The sequence below is a fragment of the Chanodichthys erythropterus genome, chromosome 14 (assembly GCF_024489055.1).
Source record: "Chanodichthys erythropterus isolate Z2021 chromosome 14, ASM2448905v1, whole genome shotgun sequence".
NCBI lineage: Eukaryota > Metazoa > Chordata > Actinopteri > Cypriniformes > Xenocyprididae > Chanodichthys > Chanodichthys erythropterus.
The window spans coordinates 6,260,869-6,283,214 of NC_090234.1; the positions used below are offsets into that span (position 1 = coordinate 6,260,869).

A 22,346-nucleotide genomic window follows, 5' to 3' on the forward strand; every position below is an offset into this window, starting at 1 on the left:
TTCCCCATCTAAATAGAAACTCATATCATAGGTTAAGCCAGTGTTTCTGTGTCGTACTGGTCAAACAGAGCTGGCCTTGATGGTGCCGCAGAGCCACTAGTTTAATCACAGACTCTGTGGTGGCAGATATATCGCATGCTTGCAGTGATCGTGCTGTTGTTTGTTTCTAGGGCACCTCTGGGCCGGACCCCACCACAGTATATCTAGACATGAGGGCCCTGCGGCATGACAGGTGCTACAACACACACTTCTGCTTTTCCTTATGCTTATATACCAGTGCCAACCAATGTGTAATTAGTTATTAATTATATGTAAAAAGTTTAAGTACATAGTAGTTAAAAACACCTAACATAAAGTGGAATCAACTTTTCTAATTGAGAGTATAATAATTAAAATAATATTTTTTAGGTTCAATGTACTTATTGTTTGATGTTGTATTGTTAATCACTTATACTGCTATTGAGGTGGATACAAGTATGGGTTGGTTTAAATGTGGGTTCAGGGGTAAGAGAAGGTCAACAGTCTCATTATGGATGTAAAATCATTATTTTATCATTAAGTATCTCTTTTTTTTTTACATTGTTCAATTTTAGAGTTCGATTAGTCGAGAGAGGCTCACCACACAGTCTGCCACTGATGGAATCTGGGAAGGTGAGAAATATCTAAATATATACAGTATGTATATATATATATATATATATATATATATATATATATATATATATATATATATATATATATATATATATATAAACCACACAAAGTTATGCCAAAAATTAAGTATCTTTGTAAGCACAGTCTTAAATTAGTTAAATAAAGTCTTACATGGCCTGTAAAGAGTTGTAAGAACGTCAGATGTGTGTCAGATCAGCATCATGTGCAGCCGGTCTTAAAGTGACAGCAGCCTAATAAACCTGCTGCTGTGATGTCTGTCATTAGTGTTAATCAAAGAACAAAAGACAAACAGAAAATCACTCGCTGCTCTTGAATGAATAACTTTCGTAGCTTTAATAAGGATTAATCTATATTTAATTTATAATTTATGCATTGAAGACTGAAGTAACTTTATTCAATTTCTGTATATTTCCTAACTGTTAGATCAAATATTTAAAATATACTGTCTTTATGTTGTTTCTACATTCATTTGGAGATTAACTGTGAAATTATTACGGTATGAAAATATATATAGTATGAAGTATATATATTATACTTATATTTCTTAACACACACACAGATTCTGCCGGGGGTGAAGGTTATAATTGCCAACACAGAGACCAAAGGACCTCTAGGAGATTCTCATCTGGGAGAAGTGAGTTTCAAAACCCACATGTGACATGTTACCTGCAGAGCCTGTTATATTATCTCTGTATTATGTATTGCCATGGATAGTGAGTTGATGGGACTGTATTAAAAAACAGATCTGGGTGAGCAGCCCCCATAATGCCACAGGATACTATACGGTTTATGGCGAGGAGGCGTTGCACGCAGACCACTTTAGCACCAGACTGAGCTTCGGTGACACGCAGACGGTCTGGGCTCGCACCGGATACCTCGGCTTCCTGCGGCGCACGGAACTCACAGATGCCAGTGGAGGTACTGTATGCATGAGATGACAAGCAAACACACAATCACAATAGTGTCCCTGTTTCTGAGGTGACGTTTCTATTTAAAAATACTCTCAGTAAAAAGCTGTTTCAATGCACACCTTGACCCTTCATTTTTGCGGTGTACTCCCAGACAGCAACATAGTGTCAGGCCAGATCCGGCCCACATATGGTCCGCGTCTAAACCACATGTACCAGATGTGGGCTGGATCTGGGACACACTATTTTGCTGTCTGGGCTCATATCAGTAATGATAGAAAAAACAATCAGTTGTGTTGTCCAGTAAATCAATGTTTTGCATATTATTCCAGAGAGGCATGATGCCTTGTACGTGGTTGGATCTCTGGATGAGACTCTAGAGCTGCGGGGAATGCGTTACCATCCCATTGATATTGAAACATCTGTGATAAGATCACACAAGAGCATTGCAGAGTGGTAAGCAATATTTTTAAAATGTTCTCTTGTACCTCATAGAATTGTGTTTTACAGGGTAAACCTTTTGTGTAACACTAGTAAGATTACAGTAGAGTGTTTGACCCTTTACTCAACTGTAATATAGACACTCCTTTTAACAAATGAATGAACATTAGATTATTTTCATTGTTCAGTTCATCCATGACACTAGTTTAAAGGGTTAGTTCACCCCAAAATGAAATTGCTGTCATGTATTACTCACCCTCATGTCGTTCAACACCTGTAAGACCTTCTATGAATGGCAAATGAAGATATTTTTGATGAAATCTTTGAGGCCTCTGATAGTCTGGAATGTTATTACCCATTTCAAGGCCCAGAAAGGTAATAAAGACACTGTTAAAATAGTCCATGTGTCAACCTTAATGTTATGAAGCGACGAGAATATTTTTCTGCACAAAAACAAAACAAAAATAACGACTTTATTCAACAATTTCTTCTCTTACCTGTCATTCTATATTCTATTTTTATGTAGTAAACACAGTGCTGTGCTTCCGGGTTCTATGTCAGAATGCCAGAACAGTATTTTGTTCCATTGGTAGGGTGAGTTCAGTTTGATTGGGACACTTTTTCCAAGTCATCTCAATGGCAAAAAGTGTCCCAATTGCCCTGAATTCACCCCATGATTTTGTATTTATTTGTTTTTTCCAACAATCATTATGCAGTGTATATAATCTGCTTTTCCTACTTAATTAAATACGCCTCCCATCTTGTCTCTCTCCTCAGTGCTGTGTTCACATGGACCAATCTACTGGTGGTGGTCGTGGAGCTTGAGGGGTCAGAACAGGAAGCCCTGGATCTTGTTGCCCTGGTGACCAACGTGGTTCTGGAAGAGCACTATCTCATAGTAGGGGTTGTTGTGGTAGTGGACCCTGGAGTCATTCCTATCAACTCCAGAGGGGAGAAGCAGCGGATGCACTTGCGTGACGGCTTCCTCGCTGACCAGCTGGATCCCATATACGTGGCCTACAACATGTGAGAATGTGTAACGTAGAGGAGGAACCAGATGCCAGAAAACTCTGCATATGCAAATTAACAAAGGAAGCGTTTGAGGAAAGTTTGGACAGCCTTGCCTCTTCCTCCGCAAACATGAAGATTCCTTGATGGAGCTATGCAGTTTATTTTTTATATCAAACTGTCAGAATGCCTTGAAAATAAAACTCTGATTCAGTGGTCAGGGCAAATGACTTGATTTCATCTCCTGGTTTCTTGTGCAACACAATTATGAGTTATGTTCCATTCAAACATATTTGTTCTGCACATAAGACACATGCGTGTTGAATGTTCCCTGTGTGTGAGGAGGACCGGCTCAAACGGGCAGAGGAGTGCCTGATGTCAAAACAGGATCCAGATTCCAGGACAATTGTATTTTCAAGGGCATGTGAAAACGTGTAATGCATTTCATTTCACAGCATTACTGTTGTGGCTGTAAAAAATGCACAAACCCTAGTTTTGTTCGGTTTGTTCTTTTTACATCAACACGCAAATCTTTGATAAATGTTTTATCCGGAGACCGAATGGCAATAAGGAAATGGAAATCTGAGTCTTTGTTTGCAAGAAAGCAGTACTGAAGGTGTGCTGTGGATATGCTGCTCCACAAATTTACAAGCTTATGCATTCCCAGCTAGAGTTTCAACATCAACATGGGCCTTAAATATTTTCATATGCCTGTGGATTGTTTGTAATTTGTATTTCATTTTTCTTCCCCATTCTATATTAAAATGCGTGAGCTTTTAGACTGTGCAGGATAGGAATCAGGGTAATAACAGCGAATAGATGGAGTCATATTCAGGTAACCAAGTCCCAATCTGAAAAATGTTTTTGCTCAAATTTACCTTAGTTACAGCAGTTGTCATTTCAAGTTTTTTGTTTTATCGTATGGCCATTCACGACTAGTGCATCTTATATTCCTGCAGAAGGTGACATTTTTAGTCTCCTACATAATACTGACTGAAAAAAAAAAGTAGCCTTTTCCCTTAATTCATTAAAACATACCTAACAGATGGGACCGGTATTTCAGGAAAAACTGACCACTGCAGGTGAGGGCTTTAATTCTTCTTTTCATTACTGTGTTAAAGAGTGATAATTGCTTGTATTTTCATACGCACTGTACACCGCGTTGGCCAGCACTGTATAGACCACTTCTAACAATGCTTGCTTTCTTTTATTGTGTTCATTACGTTAAGGACAGGCACTGTGCCTGCTGTAATTATGTACAGAATTTGTGTAATAAGTTATTACTGGGACACCAGAAAAATATGTATACTTTTGGCATGGTTTTTGCAGTGACATGGAGGAAACCAGATGCTGCTCAAATCTAAGTTTCATTTCTTGATCAAACAGGGGAACAACATGAGTCACTATTCATGTAAAAATTTATATTGCAATAGACAAGAAATGGTTTTGCTGCAAGGATTGTAAAGCACATACAGCATCGGTATCACAGGATGATTGTGTGACTGTTAATGTTTAATTTTTATTTTTTTTTGCAGTTCTGTCATTTAGTGAATATTTGGTTGACACAGCTTTTGACTTCTGTTAATATTTCTTAATAAAATCCATGCTTTAAAATGACTGACGTTGAAATTTCATTTTAATGCACATTTTACAGACACGCTTATCCAAATCAACTTACATTGCATTCAAGACATTTTATTTAATGCGATCCCTGGGAATTGAACACATGACCTTGTCATTGCTATACTGTTTGCTACACGAATGCCCTGTATACAATAATATAAATGTTACATATAGTAGTAGTAGTATAGGAGAACCAGACTCAGAACCAGAATTATCAAAACATGATTACAAAGAATTAAGAATATCCAGTATGTATAATAGCAGTACTAAACAGATAAAAAAAAAAAAATAATAATAATAGTATTGTTACTTGAAAAGATCCTCATGATCATCTCGATAGAACATAATCAGTAGATTCAAACTATTTCAAGAAATGTATTCTTCTATTTTTTCTAAAAGCTTTGTTGCAATATCCAATGCCTGTCTGGCATTATTAACGCTGAAATGCTTGTTAGGAATGTGAGGAAATTGGTGATGGTTCGGATACTGGGTTTTTTTGCCATCAACACCAATTTCAGTCAGTTGTCTCACAGTGTTGGGTAAAGAAGTCAGCTGTGAGCTGTAATGGGACACCTGCTGAGCAAGGCTAGTTATTGAGCAGTTGTTGGGATGTTGTCCACTTTTGTTGTACATTGCTGCTATCAGGGCCTTTTCCACAGCCTGATGCACCTTGAACAGACACCACTCTGAGCAATCTCCTCCAGTGTCGTTGTGAGCTGCTCTGATGTCACATTGAGCCTGTTCAAACCAGCGTTTTGCCTCTCCTCTGTTTGGCCTTGGAGTTTCTCTGTGGTATGACCAAAAGTTATAATGCCTTCTAGAGTAGTTCTGATAGAACCTCTCGCGTCCCCTCCTGTGGCTTCGTGCCTCTGTGTTCCATGTGTCATAGAAATCTCGAAAGTCTCTACAGGTTGAGGATGTGCTTTGTGCAGTTTTCCCTTGTTGTAGTTCCTCAATTCTTTTTTGCAGATATTTGAATGCCTCATGGGCAAGTTGTTCATTGCCTGGATTCTTGTCTGGATGCCACCGGAGGTAGAGACGTTTAATGGCTTTTTGTTTGTCTTCACTTGACATATTCCAGATTTCATTTAAGCTTTTGTCAATTTCTCTTTTTATCTCATCAAATGTCCCTGGAAAGACTCTTTTGGGTGGTGGTCTGGATGTCAAAAGACGTTCTATATCTGTGCAAGAGGATTCTGTGTTGGGTGGAGGCTTGGATGTCAAAATACATTTTATATCTGTGCAAGTGGACCCTGTTGACACACTTGCCTTCTTCTCCCGTTTAAATTGGTAAAGGTCAAGAGAGCTTACTTCAATGAAGTCATCGCTGCCAACTTGTATTTTATATCTGGCAGGAAATTGTGTCACTTGTCCTGGTGGATCATCCAGACGGTTGATGACAATGGCATAGAAATATTCACCAGATTCGTCCTTGCTGAAACCAACATACTCTCCACTTTCAAAGTTGTTGAGGAAGTTCATATCAAGGCAGTCGTGCCATTCTTCAGGTATAAGACATCCAGGTTTTGGTAAGGCACCGTGTCCTTCCTCCTTGTGACCACTGTTATGAATGTCATAATTTGCCAATGTTTTCTCAACATCCTCCATGTTATCACACAGCAGAAGTTGCCCAAGGACTAGAAAGCTTGAGATGGTCAGACAGTTCCTTAGAAGAGCATTGATTTCTTTAGTAAGACACATAATAACTTCATTTACTACTTTGAAGGCCATGTCATCATTGTGTTTCAAGTAGAAACTACATCCATCTTTCTGTTTTTTCACATAAACATCTGTTTCAGCCTTGCTACCTTCAAGTGGCTCGTGGTTTAACAGAAGTTCAGTTTGAAGAGTTTTGCAACAAATAATTTGAATCTTAGAAAAGATTTTTTCACACTTTCCTACAGCTTCAGATTGTGAAACCTCACCTTTGCTGTCTTCTCTGATGAGACAGACTAGTCCATGAAGAAATGCAGCAGATGACAAGTGTTTGTCAAACCAGGCACGGAATTCACATTCCCCTTCATCACAATATTGGACACTTGATCCCTCCAGGTTTTCATAAATTACACCTGAGAGAAATTTGGGGCGAACTTGCTGGGGAAGGAGCTGCAACAATGTTTGATGTTCATAGTGATCATTTCCAAGATAGCAGCAGTTTAATTTTTCCAGCAATTTCAGCTTGGTTTCCAAAGGACCCTCAATCCTTACAGGCTGGAAGACTGTGTCATTGAAAAACAAAGTGCTGGATTCATAGAGTCTTCCATCTGTTGATGGAAGATAAAGTTGATTGTTTTGGAAAGAGGTTTTGTTCTGTTCCTCCTTCAGCAGGCAAAACAGCTGTTGTACAACACGCTTCACAGCTTTCTGCTGATTTGCCTGAAGGCTGTCTTTGTCAAAACTATCAGAATAGATTTCTTGAAGAACAGTGATATATTGATTGACTGTGGGCCTCTCCTTTACACCAATTTTCCTGAAGAAGTCTTCAAATTTCATATACTTTGAGGGAATGCAGTACAAATAAGGCCTAAACTCAAGAGCATCATTTAGCACAAGTGCTGTCTGTTTGGCCTTCACAAGTTCTGATCCGTTTTCTACCAAGATAAGGGGGAGGTCTGAGAACAGACAGGCATCAAAATTTATTGACTGTAGGTATGCGTATGATTTGCTAAAAACTGTGTTTCTTGTTTCCAGCAATGTGTCACTGTGACACTGAGACCTACAAACGTTTTTCAGGTTAGCAGCAATTTGTCCAAGGGGTGGAGTCTCGAAAGCTCCGGCATCCTTCATTTTCTTTATGAGATGTGGAGAGCAGAGTTCTGAAGGTATGATTGGCATAGATGTCCATATCAGATAATGGTGATAACGGTCTCTGTCGATCAGTGATCCACTGATTGCAACAACCTCCCTCCGTTGAGCAAAGGCTTTGTGATAATCACAAAGTTTTTGCTTAATTTTCACTGGAAAGATGAATTTAATTTTAGCAACTCTTCTCATTAAATTTGAGTTTATGTCAATACTCTTTGACAAAACAATCCTAAACAGCAGATTTGATCTTTCTTTAAGTACATCTAGAGGAGTGTTGCCTCTAGCTTCAGATTCAATTTGTTTTGCAAACTGAATGATTTCCTCATCAGACACCTCATGTTTCAATCCAAGGTTCTTTAAGAGATGAAGTGCTTCAGTACGTTCACCTTGGAAATTGTCCCAAAACGTTTTTGGCACAAATCTCTCTTTTGGAAGCATTAACCTGTAAAGGGATACGCTGTCATCATAGAAGTATGAAGCCACCTGAAGAGAGCCATGGATGTCTCGAATAAATCTGACATCTCTCAATGCAGAGACAACCCTGGGGTCCACTGGTCTGAATTGCACTAACAACCGCATTAAATCAAGAAGCTTGGCCTCTTTCATCATGTGCACAGAAGGAAGAATAAACTGTACACAGAACTCCAAGTCATTTAGATTCTGAATGCTTAGAATTTCTGACAATTCTAGGTTCACCAAGGTCTGCTTGAGAAAAATACTGTCACATCCATCGACGTCATACAAGTTTGGAAATTCATTCTGATGATTAGAATTCAGAATGAATATCATTCTGTGTAAATCAATCCTTTCCCGTTTTCCAGATATTGACTCAAACAGGGGCAAAGACTTGAGCAACCACACATGTCCACTCTTCTTTTTGGAATCTCTGATCCCATTCTGTAAGAAGCGTTGAAGACGTACACAGTCATCTACTGACAGATCCTCAAACAGGGAATGAGTTACACCATGAACCTCTTCTAAAACAGCACTGCTGTCTACAGTTTGCAGGAGATCTGGATGAATATACTTGAAAAATAAGTCTTTGAAATCAATGAAAAAGCTGATGTTCAATTTCATGAACCCCAGTTTTATGAGAATGGAAGCTATTTTTTCATCTGGCTTCAGAATCACCTTTGATATGTTTCCCATTGTTTGTAAGAAATGTGTGTTATTTTGACTGGGGCAAATGACTGGTAAAATAGGACTGTTATCAAAGTGCTTTTTTATCTCACTGTAGACATTCATCTTTTCATTTTGGTAGAATTTCTCTTGATCCTCAAAGAAGCTCCATAATGTTTTCAGCCATTTGATCGTCTCTGTCTCCGCTTTGTAAAGCTGGCACCTTTCATCAGGCAATGACTGTCTGAGCAGCTGTGCAAGTTCCGATTTCAAATATCCTGCTGCCATGGAAATTGTTAACCCCTGAATAAACTTTCCCTTGTGTAGAATTTGAATGTGACTTCCAATGGCATCAATATCTGCAAACATTTCCTGGTGTCTTTGGAAAATACTGCTAAATCTTGAAATCAGCTTTGGGCATTGAGAGTCGAAGACTCTTAACATCTGATCTTCCATGAGGAGAAGAGGCAGCCCATTGATGTCATGGACATTTTTTTCATTGGCATTTTTCAAGCAGAAGCTCAAAAGTTTCGAACATCTTTTTTTGTTTTTGACCAAGGTCTGGTTGATGGGCAAAGGTAAACTACTAGTTGTCTGAGAAGGATCATTTAGCGATCTTTGCTTCAAGAAGTTCCTCACTGCTGAAGGGCTGATTTCTGTCACATTCACACCAGCTACTTTGAAATTCTCTTTTATTTCAATCATTTTCCAAGAGTTTGGCACTAATTTCATACCGATGTCATCTAAGATTTGAAAAATTCCTTCATGGTCATCAGTTGTAAAATATGGACAGTCTGCTGAATGTGGTTTAGATGGACTGCACCACATAACTGTGTATTTTTGTTGTGAATGGTGTGATGACTCAACAGAAACAGCATGTACAGTGGGTATGACAGGAAGATCACGTTCCTTGACTGATCTATATACCTCATGAATCATCTCATGCCAGACTTTGTCTACTTTCTGTGAAATGCACGGAAAGTATTTAAGGTAAGAATCCTCTAGCTGTGGTTTGAGGAATACAAGAGCTGTTGGTGTCTCTTTCTTTATGACTGAACAGAGACTTAACAGGAGGTCAGCATAGAGTGGTGAAATGATGTTTATTTTCAGTGACTGGTTCCACTCAGTCTTCAGACTATCACCGTCTTCTTTCCACAAGTCCCTTCTAGAAGAATCTACTTCAAAATTTGCATTCACATGAACTGGTAAACCAGTTTGTCCAGGTAAGGGCAAAGAACAAAATGCCCTGCCAGTAAATGTGTGGTTAAATGAGCTGCTCCAACATGCAGCCAGAGCAGCTTGAGGAACTTTGAAGTGATCTTGCTCGTTTTTTCTCTTATGGATTTGTTTTGCGAAGCCAAAGCTTTCTGCGATGACCCAATGACTTTGTTTATTTTCAGAAAATATTTGCATGGTGTAGATGGTTTTGCAGGGTTCTGCTGTTGCTGACATGAGGGAATCTCGAACATGGCTGTGAAAGTGTTCCTTGCTTATGATGCTCTTCTCTGTGTATTTCTTTTCAATAAGGAAAGGACATTTTGTTTGTGTTCCATCTTCATTGATCTCCAAGAACTGTATTTTTGTGATGTGCTTCAAAAAGAGAATTAGTCCCTCAGGATCTTCAGTCAAGGCAGAGTAAAATTCCTTCATGTCACAGTCTGTGACTGTATGTCTAGATATTTCAGATTTTTCTGCCATTTTTTCTGTCCTGAGAGGGAGCCTGAACATGGTTCCAGAATTGAGTGCAAACATTTCTGGAAGAAAGGTATGGTAAACATCCTCAAAAGACTTTTTAAACTTGTCTTCCATTGAAAACATGCAGCCTGGGGACTGCTTTGCTACATCTTCCACATATTTTTGATTTGGATCAGAAATGCAGAGCCATTTGTCACCGGTCAGGATAGATGGACAATCTGTCAGATGATACACAGAATTGAAGCCAAGTCCATATTTTCCAGTTCTCCCTAAAGTGCCATGTTTTCCTCCTAGCCCCAGCTGCTGGATACCTTCCAGATCAGTATCAGAAAATGTTCTGTTGTTGTACACACAAAGAGCCGGGCCTTGAACCAGTTCCCATTTCTTTCCAAATATCTTTTCTGTCTTATGTTGTCTTTTGTCCCACACAAAGTGAATTTCTGTTGCCTCTGCATCATCGGCATTTTGAATGAGCTCTTTCAGAATATCCTTTTTAGATGGATATGCATCAATTATATTTTTTATTCTGACTGTTAGTTTCTCTTTTTGTCCAAACTCTTTGGCATATAGGGAAAACCCACTGACCAAATGATCCTTCAGAGTGTGGTGTCTTGTTGTCATTACACCAAAATGACAGGCCACAGGCCGAGGTATCAGATCATGGGCGAGCTTGACACCAGCTGCAACAGGCATCCATGGGCTGTCATTAAATCTCAGCTCTCTAGAAGATGTCAACACACCTCTCTTATCAGGTATGAGACAGTTAAGCTTTTCATCTTTGATTTTGTATAGCCCATTTATGAGTATTGCAACACACTTATGGAGGTCTGACATGGGAAGAGGGTGGTATCCATATAAAGCCTTCATTTTCTCAAGTGCAGCAACAAATTGCTCTTTTGTGAACTTTTTTTTGATGCCAAGGTAATCCCAGAGCCTCTCAAATTTGGAGAAGATGACTGGAAGCACGTAGAGATATGGTTTCTCCTCAAATTGTTCACTTCTAGCCACTGACCTCACATTTACAAAGTGATCCTCAATGAAAATGAATGGAAATGATTTTGCATGGCCAATAATGGAACCGGGATCTTTCTGATCCATCAAGTAATCATTGAGATATTTATAGCAAGACTGAGCAATGTTGAAGAGAGCAGTATTTTCAAATGCACTGCAGTGTTGGTGTGCTTTTAACAGCTGCTGAAGCACAGTTTCAACTGGTGGATTTGTCCGTACTCTCAGTTTTTGGAGAACTAGATCATAACTGTGTATTTGAAGATTTGCATGGTCAACTGTGAATTCTGTCATGCTTACCAAATTGCGACATCGGTCACTGTAAACTTCAACAGGTTTTTTAAGAACAGTGGCGTTCTTGTTTTGCTGAACTAAAGGAGATGATGCAAGAAGGAATGGAATTTGAGACAGTGTTTGCCAGTGCAGAGAATTCACATCTTCTGTGGAGTCTTTCATTGACTCCAACAGACACTGAAGACGTTTATGGCATTTAGATTTATCTTGTTGCAAAACAATGGACATCTTCCCTGCTCTTTCTATGATGTCCTCTAAAGGGAGGCGGTCACTCAGCATTCCCAAATCTGAAAGTCGTTGAATCCTTTTTGGTGAGAGAAAATCGGTTGCAGTTCCTTCAAGAAAGCGTCCTTCTTCAAGTTCATACAAACAAGCCATTTTACCAGAAGGATTAACAATTTGCTTGATAAATTGAAGCTTCTTACAACTCTGTGTTGGAATACAAGGGTACCTTTTCAGTAGGTCATCAACAGCAGGATCATTCAAGTCAATGGCATTCAGCACAAGAGTATTTCTGCTGTGTGTGTCCACAGAGCTCAAGTTCTTAAAAACAATGTTGTAAAACTCAGGCCAGTTGATTGTTCTCTTTTTGATCATTGGCTTGAAGCCACAATCGATGAGACTCTGTCTTACCCATGATGGGAGAGAAACAACACTGGAATATGAAGCTCCCAAGCTCAATAACACTTTCATGGCAATGTCTCCAACTGCTTGGTTTTCCTCAATTTTTGGATTCAGAAATCTCACCTTGTGTATAGAACACCAATTTTGTCCATTGCTGAAAAGCTCCAGAGATTTGCCATTGGCATTCTGCACAACAGTTGAGTAGAATGACTTAACCATGGGTAAAAATGCTTTGTTTACTGTCTCTGTGTTAGGCCAGAATGTATGGAAGGAATAGTTCTGGATATGTCCATTTTGGGCCATTTTCTTCAGCTCAAGCAGTGTAGTGATGTAAGCAGAGGTTACGGCATCTTTAAGTAAAGCTTTGTTCCACTCAGACTTCACTCCTTTTTCCCATAGACTTTTCCTATTAGATGTAACTGCAAAAGTTCCATTGACATGGACTGGAAGACCTGTCTCAACTGAAAGAGGAAGAAAGCAAAAAGCCTGGCCAAAGAGGTTTTCATCAGGGGACCATGTGTTCATTTTTGCCTCTCTATGCAAAGGTACAGCTATACTTCCAAATGGAAATGAAAAGGCATGTTCTTGTTCATTTCTTCTCTGAAACATTTGCAAAGACTCCTGAGTCCCAAAACATGAGTACAAAAGCCAATACTGGGTGAGGGATTTCTCTGAGTGCTCTTGAACTATTTTAACAATGTGTGCTCTCTTGACATCAATAATTTTGTGGAATGGGATGTCACTATTTCTGAAGGTGTTCTTGATCTCTTGGAGAAGTGTGTCATTCGAGACAGGAAATGAATTCATAACTTCTCTGGATATTTTGAAAGAAGTTTGAATTTGGTCATTCCTTGGAGGAGTTGATGCATTTTCAGGGACAATTTGAAGGGACATAGATGTAATGCTGTTCAGAAATAGAAGGTGAGTCTGGGAGTTTTTAGTCAAATGGTTTTTAAATCTCCTAATGCACTCTTCATCATATACCTTTGAACTGATCTCTGACTTGTTGGCTTCCTCCAGAGTGCGAAATGGTAATTTGATCAAGGTGCCATTGTAAGCTTTCTTGCTGTTTTGCACTGACAGATCACAATCAAAAATTCCTTCATAAGATTTAAACTGTCCAGGAAACCTTTTGTACAGTCTTTCCTGGAATGGGTCAAGTTTAATTCCTGGGTTTCCTTTTCTGTGTATGTGCTTTTCCAAATGGGTGACATTTGGATCAAAAATAAGAAGGGTTTTCCCACTTAAAATCGAGGGAATATCACTCACATGGTAAACAGCATTAAATCCAAGTCCAAACTTCCCAATCATCTCGACTTTGTTTTCCTTTGATGCTGATCCCACTTTGACAATATTTGTCCAGTCTTCTTGTGAAAAAAGCTCATTGTTGAAGATCCAAAGGCATGGTCCATTACATAGAGCCATTCCATCATCAAAGAGGGTTTCAGGGGGATCTCTATGTTTTCTGAGATCTAGGAGGAATTTACATGTGGTTGCCCTAGCATCCTCAGCATTTTGTAGGAGTTCTTTGAAAATGTCACTTTCTTCATCATACTCTTTAAGAATGTTTTTAATTCTTTGAGTAATTGGTTCAGATTGCCCACACTGTTCTATACCAAAGGACACTTGCTCTGCTTGTATGAACTGTGGTTTTAAGATGCGAGTACTTAAGAATGGGACTTTCAACCATCTTGCAGTGATGGGTAGAACTTCTTCATGAATGACATAGAACTCCTCATTGTCTTGTTTCAGGTCATCAAGTCCTTCAGCACTGATGTCACAGAACACGGTTTTGGACAAAGACTGCAGAGTAAAGTTTTGATTTTGTGCCATAACAGGCACAGGTGTTCTGTCCTTTAAAAGCTTCTCATTCTTTCGCATCCAGTCAAGAATGGCAACTGACACTTTAAGTTCTGTCAAGTTTCCATGAGGAGGACACCTGCAGTCAATTCTTTGTTTTATGTCATGGAGTATGTCTTCAATCTCCTCATCGGACAGTGTTTTCTTCACACCAAACTTTGTTAGCAGGTTTTCATATTGCAAAAATTCTTCAGGCACTTTCTTGATGTAGGGGCTTAGATCCAGTTCTGGTGGATAGGCTAAGACTATATCTCCAGGACAGACAAACTCACTTTTATTCCAAATCCAGGGGATGCTTTTTGTGTCCAATAAATGTGTAAAATGTATCATGTTGTCTTGCATGAATGTGTAAATACTGTGCAGCTTGGTTTTAAACTGAAAATCTGAATTTGGGTTGACCATTGATCTCAGTGCAGAGATGTTCTCCAAGACTTTTTCAGCAGGAGGGGGCTCATAAAGTCCAAGGTTTTTGCAGACATGTCCTGTTAGCTCAGATGTAAGTGGCATTACACATCCAACAATTGAAGAATACTTTGAATCTCTTACTTCAGCTGGCTTATAGAGACTACTCTTAAAATTTCTACAAATGCTTCCAATCAAGAACTCTGGATTTTCACAGGGAACCCACTGCCTTTGCTTCAGCTCTTCTATCTGTGCCTTGGTGAAATTTGAAAGGAAATCATTCTCATTCAGGACTCGAACAAGAGTATGTGCTTTTTTGAGTGCCTTATCTGGTGAGTGGACACAAAGCTTTTCGATATGATATATGACTTGGAGTATGTCTGCTGTTGAAATTTCCTTTTGATCTGTTATTAAGCCAAGGTGTTGCAAACTCTGAAACATTTCCTGAGTCTTTGTGTAAAAAGGTGGGGGAAAGAAATCTGCCTCGAAAAGATCCTGAAATGTCCTGTTTCTTGGATCAAAAACATCTGAGGCTTGTTTGTGTTCTCCATGAGTTGTCTCAACAAATTTGAGACTTCTGGTTTTTGCAAGCAGCTGCTTACTTTGTGAGAGTAGAATGCTACCATTATTCAATATCCAGGTCATTACTGTCTGTTCTTCATTTTTTTGGAAAGAGGCTGTCTCAATGCATTCAACCAAATGAACAGCCACCTTAGCTGCATCTAAGAGTTCAATATTCAGAAGAGTCAAAAGTCTGCGATCAGCTTCATTTGCACACTGTACAATTGTCTCAGGCACTGGCAGATCATTTGGAATGGCGGGATTGGTGGTTGAAACAAATGCTTGCTTTGATTTAACTGTAACATATTTCCCAGACATCGTTTTGAATATTGGCAACATGGAAAGCAAGTTCTTTTCTGCATTTGAGAGAGAATCCAAAGAAGAGAGGTACACTTTCAGCTCCTCTATTTCCTGTGATGAAGCAGAGGCAATGCCTTTGATGACCTGATCTGTTTGTGAGTTCACAAAGACTTGTAGAACACTTCTTGGTGAAGCTAGAAGAACATACCTCTCAATGTCATGATGTTTAAGACATTTATCTCTTTTTATGACTGTACACCCCACCATCCTTAACACTTTCTGAACATGATCTGACAAGAAAGACGCTGTGCTACCTTGAAAAATTAAAGTTGTGTTACTCTGCAACCTTGCTAACAATACAGAATTGCCTGAACTCTGTAGTGGCTCCAGTGGTATTAAAGGCATGTCAATAAAGTCATTTAACTCATTCCATTCAGTGCTAAGAAACTTCCAGAATTCAGCCAGCCAGCTCTTTGGTGGATGATGATCTTCTGCTGTTTTCCATGTCACATGACCTTGGGACACCTTCCAGTCCATGGGTAAGTGCTTTTTGGTGAGTGAAACAACATGATTTGCATCCAAATCTATTATGTTGTACGTGCCTGCAAAAAATTAGACCAGTTTCACAGACATGTATGATATTTATTTCATATTATCGTAAGCATAAAAACCATTTTCTTACTCTTTGTTGTTAGTTTCCTTAGCTGCATAGTGCAAACAGGGCTCAGGTCACTGGGTATAAATCTATCTTTACAAAATGGCAGCAATGTTCTGAACAAAGAAAAAACAGATTATTAGTTCTTTGAAAACACAATATAAATTCAATAAAGAATTCAAAAAGGAACTATATCACACCTTACCTTGGAAACTTCTCATTGTCGATCAAAACAGTGTTCTGCACTCCATTGCTAAATGAAGTGAAGGTTCCATCACTGAGAGGCAGAAGCTTAAGGCCTTGTAGTTCTGTGTACTTCTCATCACTGAGAGCAAATTCAAGAAGAGAGTACTTGTCATGTTTACTGAGGTTTTCAGTCTTACTTCTGTGAAGGACATCTCTAACATAAGACGGAGTCACCCATGTCAAGGTATCACTTTCAGGGAAGATTTCTTGAATATCTTTCAAAACATGTTCTGGGAGTGTGACCAGGTTCTCTCCTTCAGCAATCAGTAATCTTGATATTGCAGACATTGTGTCACTACATATATTATTGCCTGGAAAAACTGCATCTGAGGGAGACACCCAGATTTTCTCATCTTTGTCAAGGTGAAAGATCTTGTATTCAATTAGACCCTTCAGAGTTTCTGTTGCAACTTCATGCCATCTGTCTTTATGTACAGTCTTGGATAGGTCAGGCCAAAGATTGTACACAGTGGCAGCAGACAGGGTTGATTTTTGGGATAACTGAATGACATCCAGGATCATCATAAGATATACATGAGGAAGAATATCTTTTACAATTAGCTCATTCCACTTTGCAGACTCATCATTCTTCTGATCCTCCTCTTGCCACTTAATGAACCTCCGATTATCTGTCAGGCCAAAGCAAGCATTGATGTGAATGGGAAGCCCAGTTTTGTTTGATTCATTATTTGGAAGTGGTAGAAAGCAACTTAGTCGCCCATTGCAAAGTGATCTGTCTTCATCTAATCGAAAAGCTGCATCAACTTGAGGGTAGAAGCTCAGCTTACTGGCTAGAGAGTCAATCTCTGGTATATATCTGTGTTTCAGAAGGCAAGCTGTCACAAGCCACTGGGACTTTGTTTCTTCCATTTGATGGGAAATATGTGATGCCGTTTTGAAACAAATTTTTCTGTCAAATGATTGCTGCTTGACATGAGTATGGCCAAAGTGATTTGAAACTGAAACTTTTAACCTATTGTTGCAGAAGCCATTGGTGTCAATATGCAGCAAAGTAATGGATGACACATTTCTCAGGAAAAGAAGACTGATGTCTGCATCAGCAATGAAACTGTCAAAAAGCTGTGTAACTTTTGTGGTGTCATACAAGTTATCGGAGATCTCAGAAGCCTCATTACGCAGAGGGAAACGGAAAAGTGTTCCTTTGAAGTATTGCTCCTCACTGATGACCTTCTCCCAAGAACAACTGTTGACTTGACTGAGAACATTTTGAAAGGGCTGAAACTGATGTCTCAAGTTCAAAAGGCTCTCTCTGTCCTCCTCATCATCCAAAGACCATCGATAGCCTTCTTCATCATCTCCAAACATCATCTTTTGAGGGTCAAAAATGGCTAGGTGCTCAGAACTGAATACACATGGCAAGTCTGTAAATAAATAATAATAATAATTTTAAATATTGTTGTGCCAAATCCTCAAGTCAGAATCTGGCACCTCAAGTACCCTAAAGGCTGATTTATACTTCTGCGTCGAGTGTATGCCGTAGCTACGGCGTAGGCTGTTTGTACCATGCAAAGCCTACGATGTAGCCTGACGTGCACCTCTTCAAAAACGTAACAACACGCCAATTCTACACGGACCGCAAGCACTGTGATTGGTCTGCCAGAACCCCTCCCTCAGGTCAAAAAACTGGCGCAGCGCAATAGGAGAAGAGCGAGTGTTTTCAACTTCCATAGGAATGAAAACGCTCTGTTTCAGAGGACACATGCAGTCAAACTGCAACAAAAGTTGTTACCAATTTGCCGCTTCTCTGCTGTTTCTATTTGTAAGCTTTTCTGACAACGTACATGACAGACGGCTTCTTCTTCGGCTTTTGCCTTGATACTCAACATGACCGTGGACACTGCCTACTAGTGGTCTGCATGCACGTTGATGCGGACAGCGATGCACAAGTATAAATGAAAACAGACGCATAGCCTACGCTGCAGAGGCTCCGGCGTAGGTCCGACGCAGAAGTATAAATCAGCCTTAAAGGGGCAGTTATTTGTAACATCGGATGTTGCAGCTGATCAGGTCAATGCCATCCTTATTAAACCAAGTTGCCTTAGTAAACAATCACTGAGTGCTGATGATATAGTTTAAATAGGGATTCACCAATACTGAAATTTTGTCCATGCAACATGTCTATGTGAAATGTATTAAAGTTCTCCACTAGTTTGTATAAATGGATAAAAGATAAAACTGTAAAATATAAAATAGTATCAAGTTCCTTCGAAAGGGAATGATTTAAGTTCTGGTGTTGAAGCTATGGCAACACTTTGTGTGCTGCTGTCTGAAACACGTGTGCAATCGCATCAATTTCTTTGGCTGCCGTGAGGTCAGGTGACATAACGTAGCATGTCAAAAAGACTATAAAATGGAGCCTGCATTTTATGTCATAAGCTTTTTTGTCTTCAGGAATTTGCTTGTCTTATTGTGAAAAACAGGGATGACACATGAATTGTGTGTGATCTGATTGGGAGTGGAATATGTCCACTCTTGAGGGAGCTGGCTGCCTACGTGCGCTTCTTGAGGGAGCTCTTCTCTGACCTGGCTCACTTCTGGCTCAGAGATGGGAGTCAGGCATCTGCACCCAGTGGTTCAGGTGCCACATCTGGCGTGCCATTTTACATTGTGGGGGTCACAGGTTGAGTTGCGGAGCCAAAATTTTAGATGGGTCTTCCCCTTTTCTCTAACTAAAATATGTCCCCTGACTCAGATGTCCCCATTTTAAATCCAGAAGCCCACCCCCCACCCAAAGACTCTGCTCGAGTCTTTAACACTTTGAGGTCTGAAAACGCGCCGGCGTGTTTTACAGGGTTTTTTTTCACATTGCAGCAAAACAGACTTAAAATACTCCGTCATTTTTTGTCATAGAGACATAAGTAATATATCAATTGAAACTATAGAATATCTTCTTTTATTTGTATACACTCAGAGTAAAAACACAATGTTGTGCTTTTTGTAAAATAAAGAAAACTAACATGATGCGTGATCTCTCGTATCCCTCTGAACGAAGTCCAATCTCATAGTTCTCAGAAAATGAACTGTAACTTAGTGAATACTAATCACATAAAAATTAAACTTATGTCTAAAAAAACGTTAAGATGTCAGGTTTTAAATCATGTAAGTCAAATCATAAACAAACCTTCTGTGTTTATGTAATCTGTATGAAAAGAGAGCCATATCAGAAGTCTGTGATTCAGCTCATTATCCGCTAATGTGGCCACGCCCACGGAGCCAGCACTATTGAGACGCAAATTCAGAGGCAATACATGCATTCATCATCTCAATCGTGTATTTATTGTCTTGAAAAGTGTTTATCTGGATGTAAAAGTCATGGTTAGCAAGCTCTAGAAGACATGCAGTTAGTTCCTGTTTTCTTTTTCTTCTATAGATGAATTTTAGATGAGTTTTTGTTTCTTTAGCGCCCTCCGGCTGCAGTATGTATTGGAAACTCCATTCAAGGAATAGCCTCTTCTTCTTTTAGATGAATTTGTGGACTAAAAATGCACAGAGCGCCCTCCGACTTCAAGGATGAATTGAAAACACCAGCGCTCATAATAATGACAATGAATATTAAATATATATATATCTCCTCTGTATAGAAAATTGACATAAGCATATGAGAATCCAATATTTCTCCAAATGTGCATGCTGCATGCTTTTAAACTAAAAGCCTATATTCAGACTCTTTGCATCACAGAAATACATTATATTTTAAAGTATAATATAAAACCATTACTTTATATTGTAATAATATTTTTCTGTATGTTTCATATATCATAATGAGCTTGAGACATCACAGAAGGTTTTTTTCACAGCCTACCTGACTGAAATGCCTCATTAATATGCAGGTCATTTCAGCTCATTACTATCCAATTCTTTTGTCTTCTCAGGTGAGAATGGCCCATTTTCAGTGGTGATTCACGCCTCCTCGCATACTGTGTTTCTTGGCAAAAAGTGTCTTACAAAAACTAAATCAATATATTGTTTTATATGAAGGAGTAGGCAGCATAATTTGTACATAATTTTGAAGCAAAAACTCTAGTTTACAACCTCCAATACCCAGAAGTCTTTTAAACACAGATTTGCTATACTTTTTTTGCCCTTATTTCAGTGACTTAAGTTTTTTGTTTTTTCAATAACCACGCATAAGCGTTATTCCTTCAAAAATACAAACATGTACATACATGTTCCTCACATATTATGGTAACCTAGTTTGTGCTGAATACAGTGTAATGACACTTTTTCCATTAATATGTTTATGAACAACTGAAAAAAGCACAAATGTCAGGGCATGTCAAAACTTCTTCAGGCCCCAAATCAGCCTCAGACTCCAGAGGGTTAACCTTGTGACGTCAAATTATTCGACTGATGTGGAGCCACAAGTGCAAGGGTATGGGACGATGCCAATTGTGGAAGAGATGTTTGTAAGCTATCTCTCCCCTTTATTGGCATCGGTCTGGTTGTCAAGGCTTATGCGGATGCAGGGCAGGCTGGTGGGTCACTCAACACAATGGCTGTTTTGCAGGCCTACCAGTCTGACCTTCTAAAGGAGCTGGAAAATGGCGAGCGATTGAGCTTGTATAAATATTTTTATTATAATTATACAATTTCTGTAAATAATATTCTGTAAAAAATCATTTTTTATTTTCCGGAGGAATGTTATCTACAACCTCAAATAAGAAGACATATGAAACAACTTGAGCTGTTAATTTGACTCTCAGTGGGGAAAGAGTTCTCCCTCTCCTAGTCAAGCACATGGCTGGGGGCAGGTTGGGGGCAGGTCAGGCCCAGGCATAAAGGCCCACAGTCAGCCCCTGCAGTTGCTGTGTTTTTAGAGAAGTAAGACAGCGAGAGGAGCATTGCGTACTGGCTTTAAGCTCTGGGAGAAGTCCCACCCCTAAGGGTTGACCTGACCAATGAAATAGGCAGGATCTCCGAGCGGCTAAATTCCTCTATGGGGCTGTTGTTGAAGAGGAACTATTAAAGATTCTTGTAATACTGATGTGTTGCACAGGTATCAACATATCATATACACAAGCATTTAAATCTTCTTGATACGAGATAGACACTAAACATAGCATAATTGACGTTACCTTAAATGTATCAAACATGTGAATACAATACTGAGTATAATACAACAAACAGTAATAATGGATACCATTTCCTGGAGATATGCATGTTAATTTATGGAACAGTCTGTTTATAAATTAATGCAGGAAAGTCTGTTTTCTGTGGGAAAGATTCAGGAAAGATGCAGGTTTTCTGTGTGTCTCTTTGTCTCTGCTCTTCTTTGCTCTTCCATGTGGCGACCAACATTCCTTGGTGCAATAAAACTTGTAACTGAGAACTTCTCGGTGGATGGGGAACGGATCCCAGAGTGAGCTTCAAACAATTATTGTTTAACTATAACAAATAATTGTGTCTGATCTGTCTCAGTCATTACACTCCACATCCAATATTGATAAAACTGCAAAAAAAAAATTAATTAATAAAATTTAACTAATGAACATTATTGTAAAGTGTTAGCACCTTTGTTGAGATAAAAATCATTTTACAAGTATAATAAACACAAAAAGGACTGTATGATTTGACTATTGTGCATTTTTCCCCTTATTACTATTTTATATTGGTTGTTTCATTTTTTCCTTGTTACTGAAAAAACTACACTGGAAGTTACTGTTTCAAACTGACTTGACAGTTTTTGTTTGTTTGTTTGTTTCACTTTAAAATGAATACCTAATCTTTGAGGTAGGTAGGTAGTAGCATAGAAATTGTTAGAAAAAATAATAGATGTTACCTTTGTAAAGGTCCAGATGGTGCAATTATTTTATTTTATAAAAGGGAGTTTTATGTAATTTGACCCATCTCATACTATACCTCATACCTCTAAGCAACAGTTATGATTAGAGGTAAAGAATGATAAAGAAAAGAGAACAGGATGAGACATGGTTAATTTGTATATCACTGTAATGTTCAACCATTGTTTAATAAACACTAGGGCTGTCACGATATTAGATTTTTCACACCACGGTTATTGTGGCCAAAAGATTTCACAATATCGATATATTGCGATATTTATAGAATCCTTAGGGGGAAAATTTATCAGTCTAAATATTTTT

The 22,346-nt window shown here is 38.9% G+C and overlaps 2 protein-coding genes across 6 annotated transcripts in view; one reads left to right on the forward strand and one right to left on the reverse strand.

Moving 5' to 3' along the window:
- Positions 1 to 4,643, forward strand: part of dip2a (disco-interacting protein 2 homolog A) — a 157,483-nt gene extending 152,840 nt beyond the window's left edge. For 4 of the 5 annotated variants that reach the window (XM_067410495.1, XM_067410496.1, XM_067410497.1 and 1 more), the window contains 6 exons: positions 171 to 232; positions 594 to 651; positions 1,235 to 1,309; positions 1,419 to 1,593; positions 1,916 to 2,039; positions 2,802 to 4,643. In XM_067410495.1, coding sequence (XP_067266596.1) covers positions 171 to 232; positions 594 to 651; positions 1,235 to 1,309; positions 1,419 to 1,593; positions 1,916 to 2,039; positions 2,802 to 3,054 — 747 coding nt within the window. In that variant the 3' untranslated portion in view covers positions 3,055 to 4,643. The remainder of the gene's footprint in view (positions 1 to 170; positions 233 to 593; positions 652 to 1,234; positions 1,310 to 1,418; positions 1,594 to 1,915; positions 2,040 to 2,801) is intronic. The other variant, XM_067410498.1, reaches the window with a different exon arrangement.
- Positions 4,644 to 4,812: 169 nt separating this feature from the next.
- sacs2 (sacsin molecular chaperone 2) overlaps positions 4,813 to 22,346 on the reverse strand; it is a 36,103-nt gene continuing 18,569 nt past the window's right edge. Inside the window, exons 6-8 of the mRNA XM_067410493.1 lie at positions 16,184 to 17,606; positions 16,006 to 16,094; positions 4,813 to 15,925 (exon numbers count right to left, since the gene is read on the reverse strand). Of these exons, the coding sequence (XP_067266594.1) occupies positions 5,022 to 15,925; positions 16,006 to 16,094; positions 16,184 to 17,606 (12,416 nt within the window). The 3' untranslated portion in view covers positions 4,813 to 5,021. The remainder of the gene's footprint in view (positions 15,926 to 16,005; positions 16,095 to 16,183; positions 17,607 to 22,346) is intronic.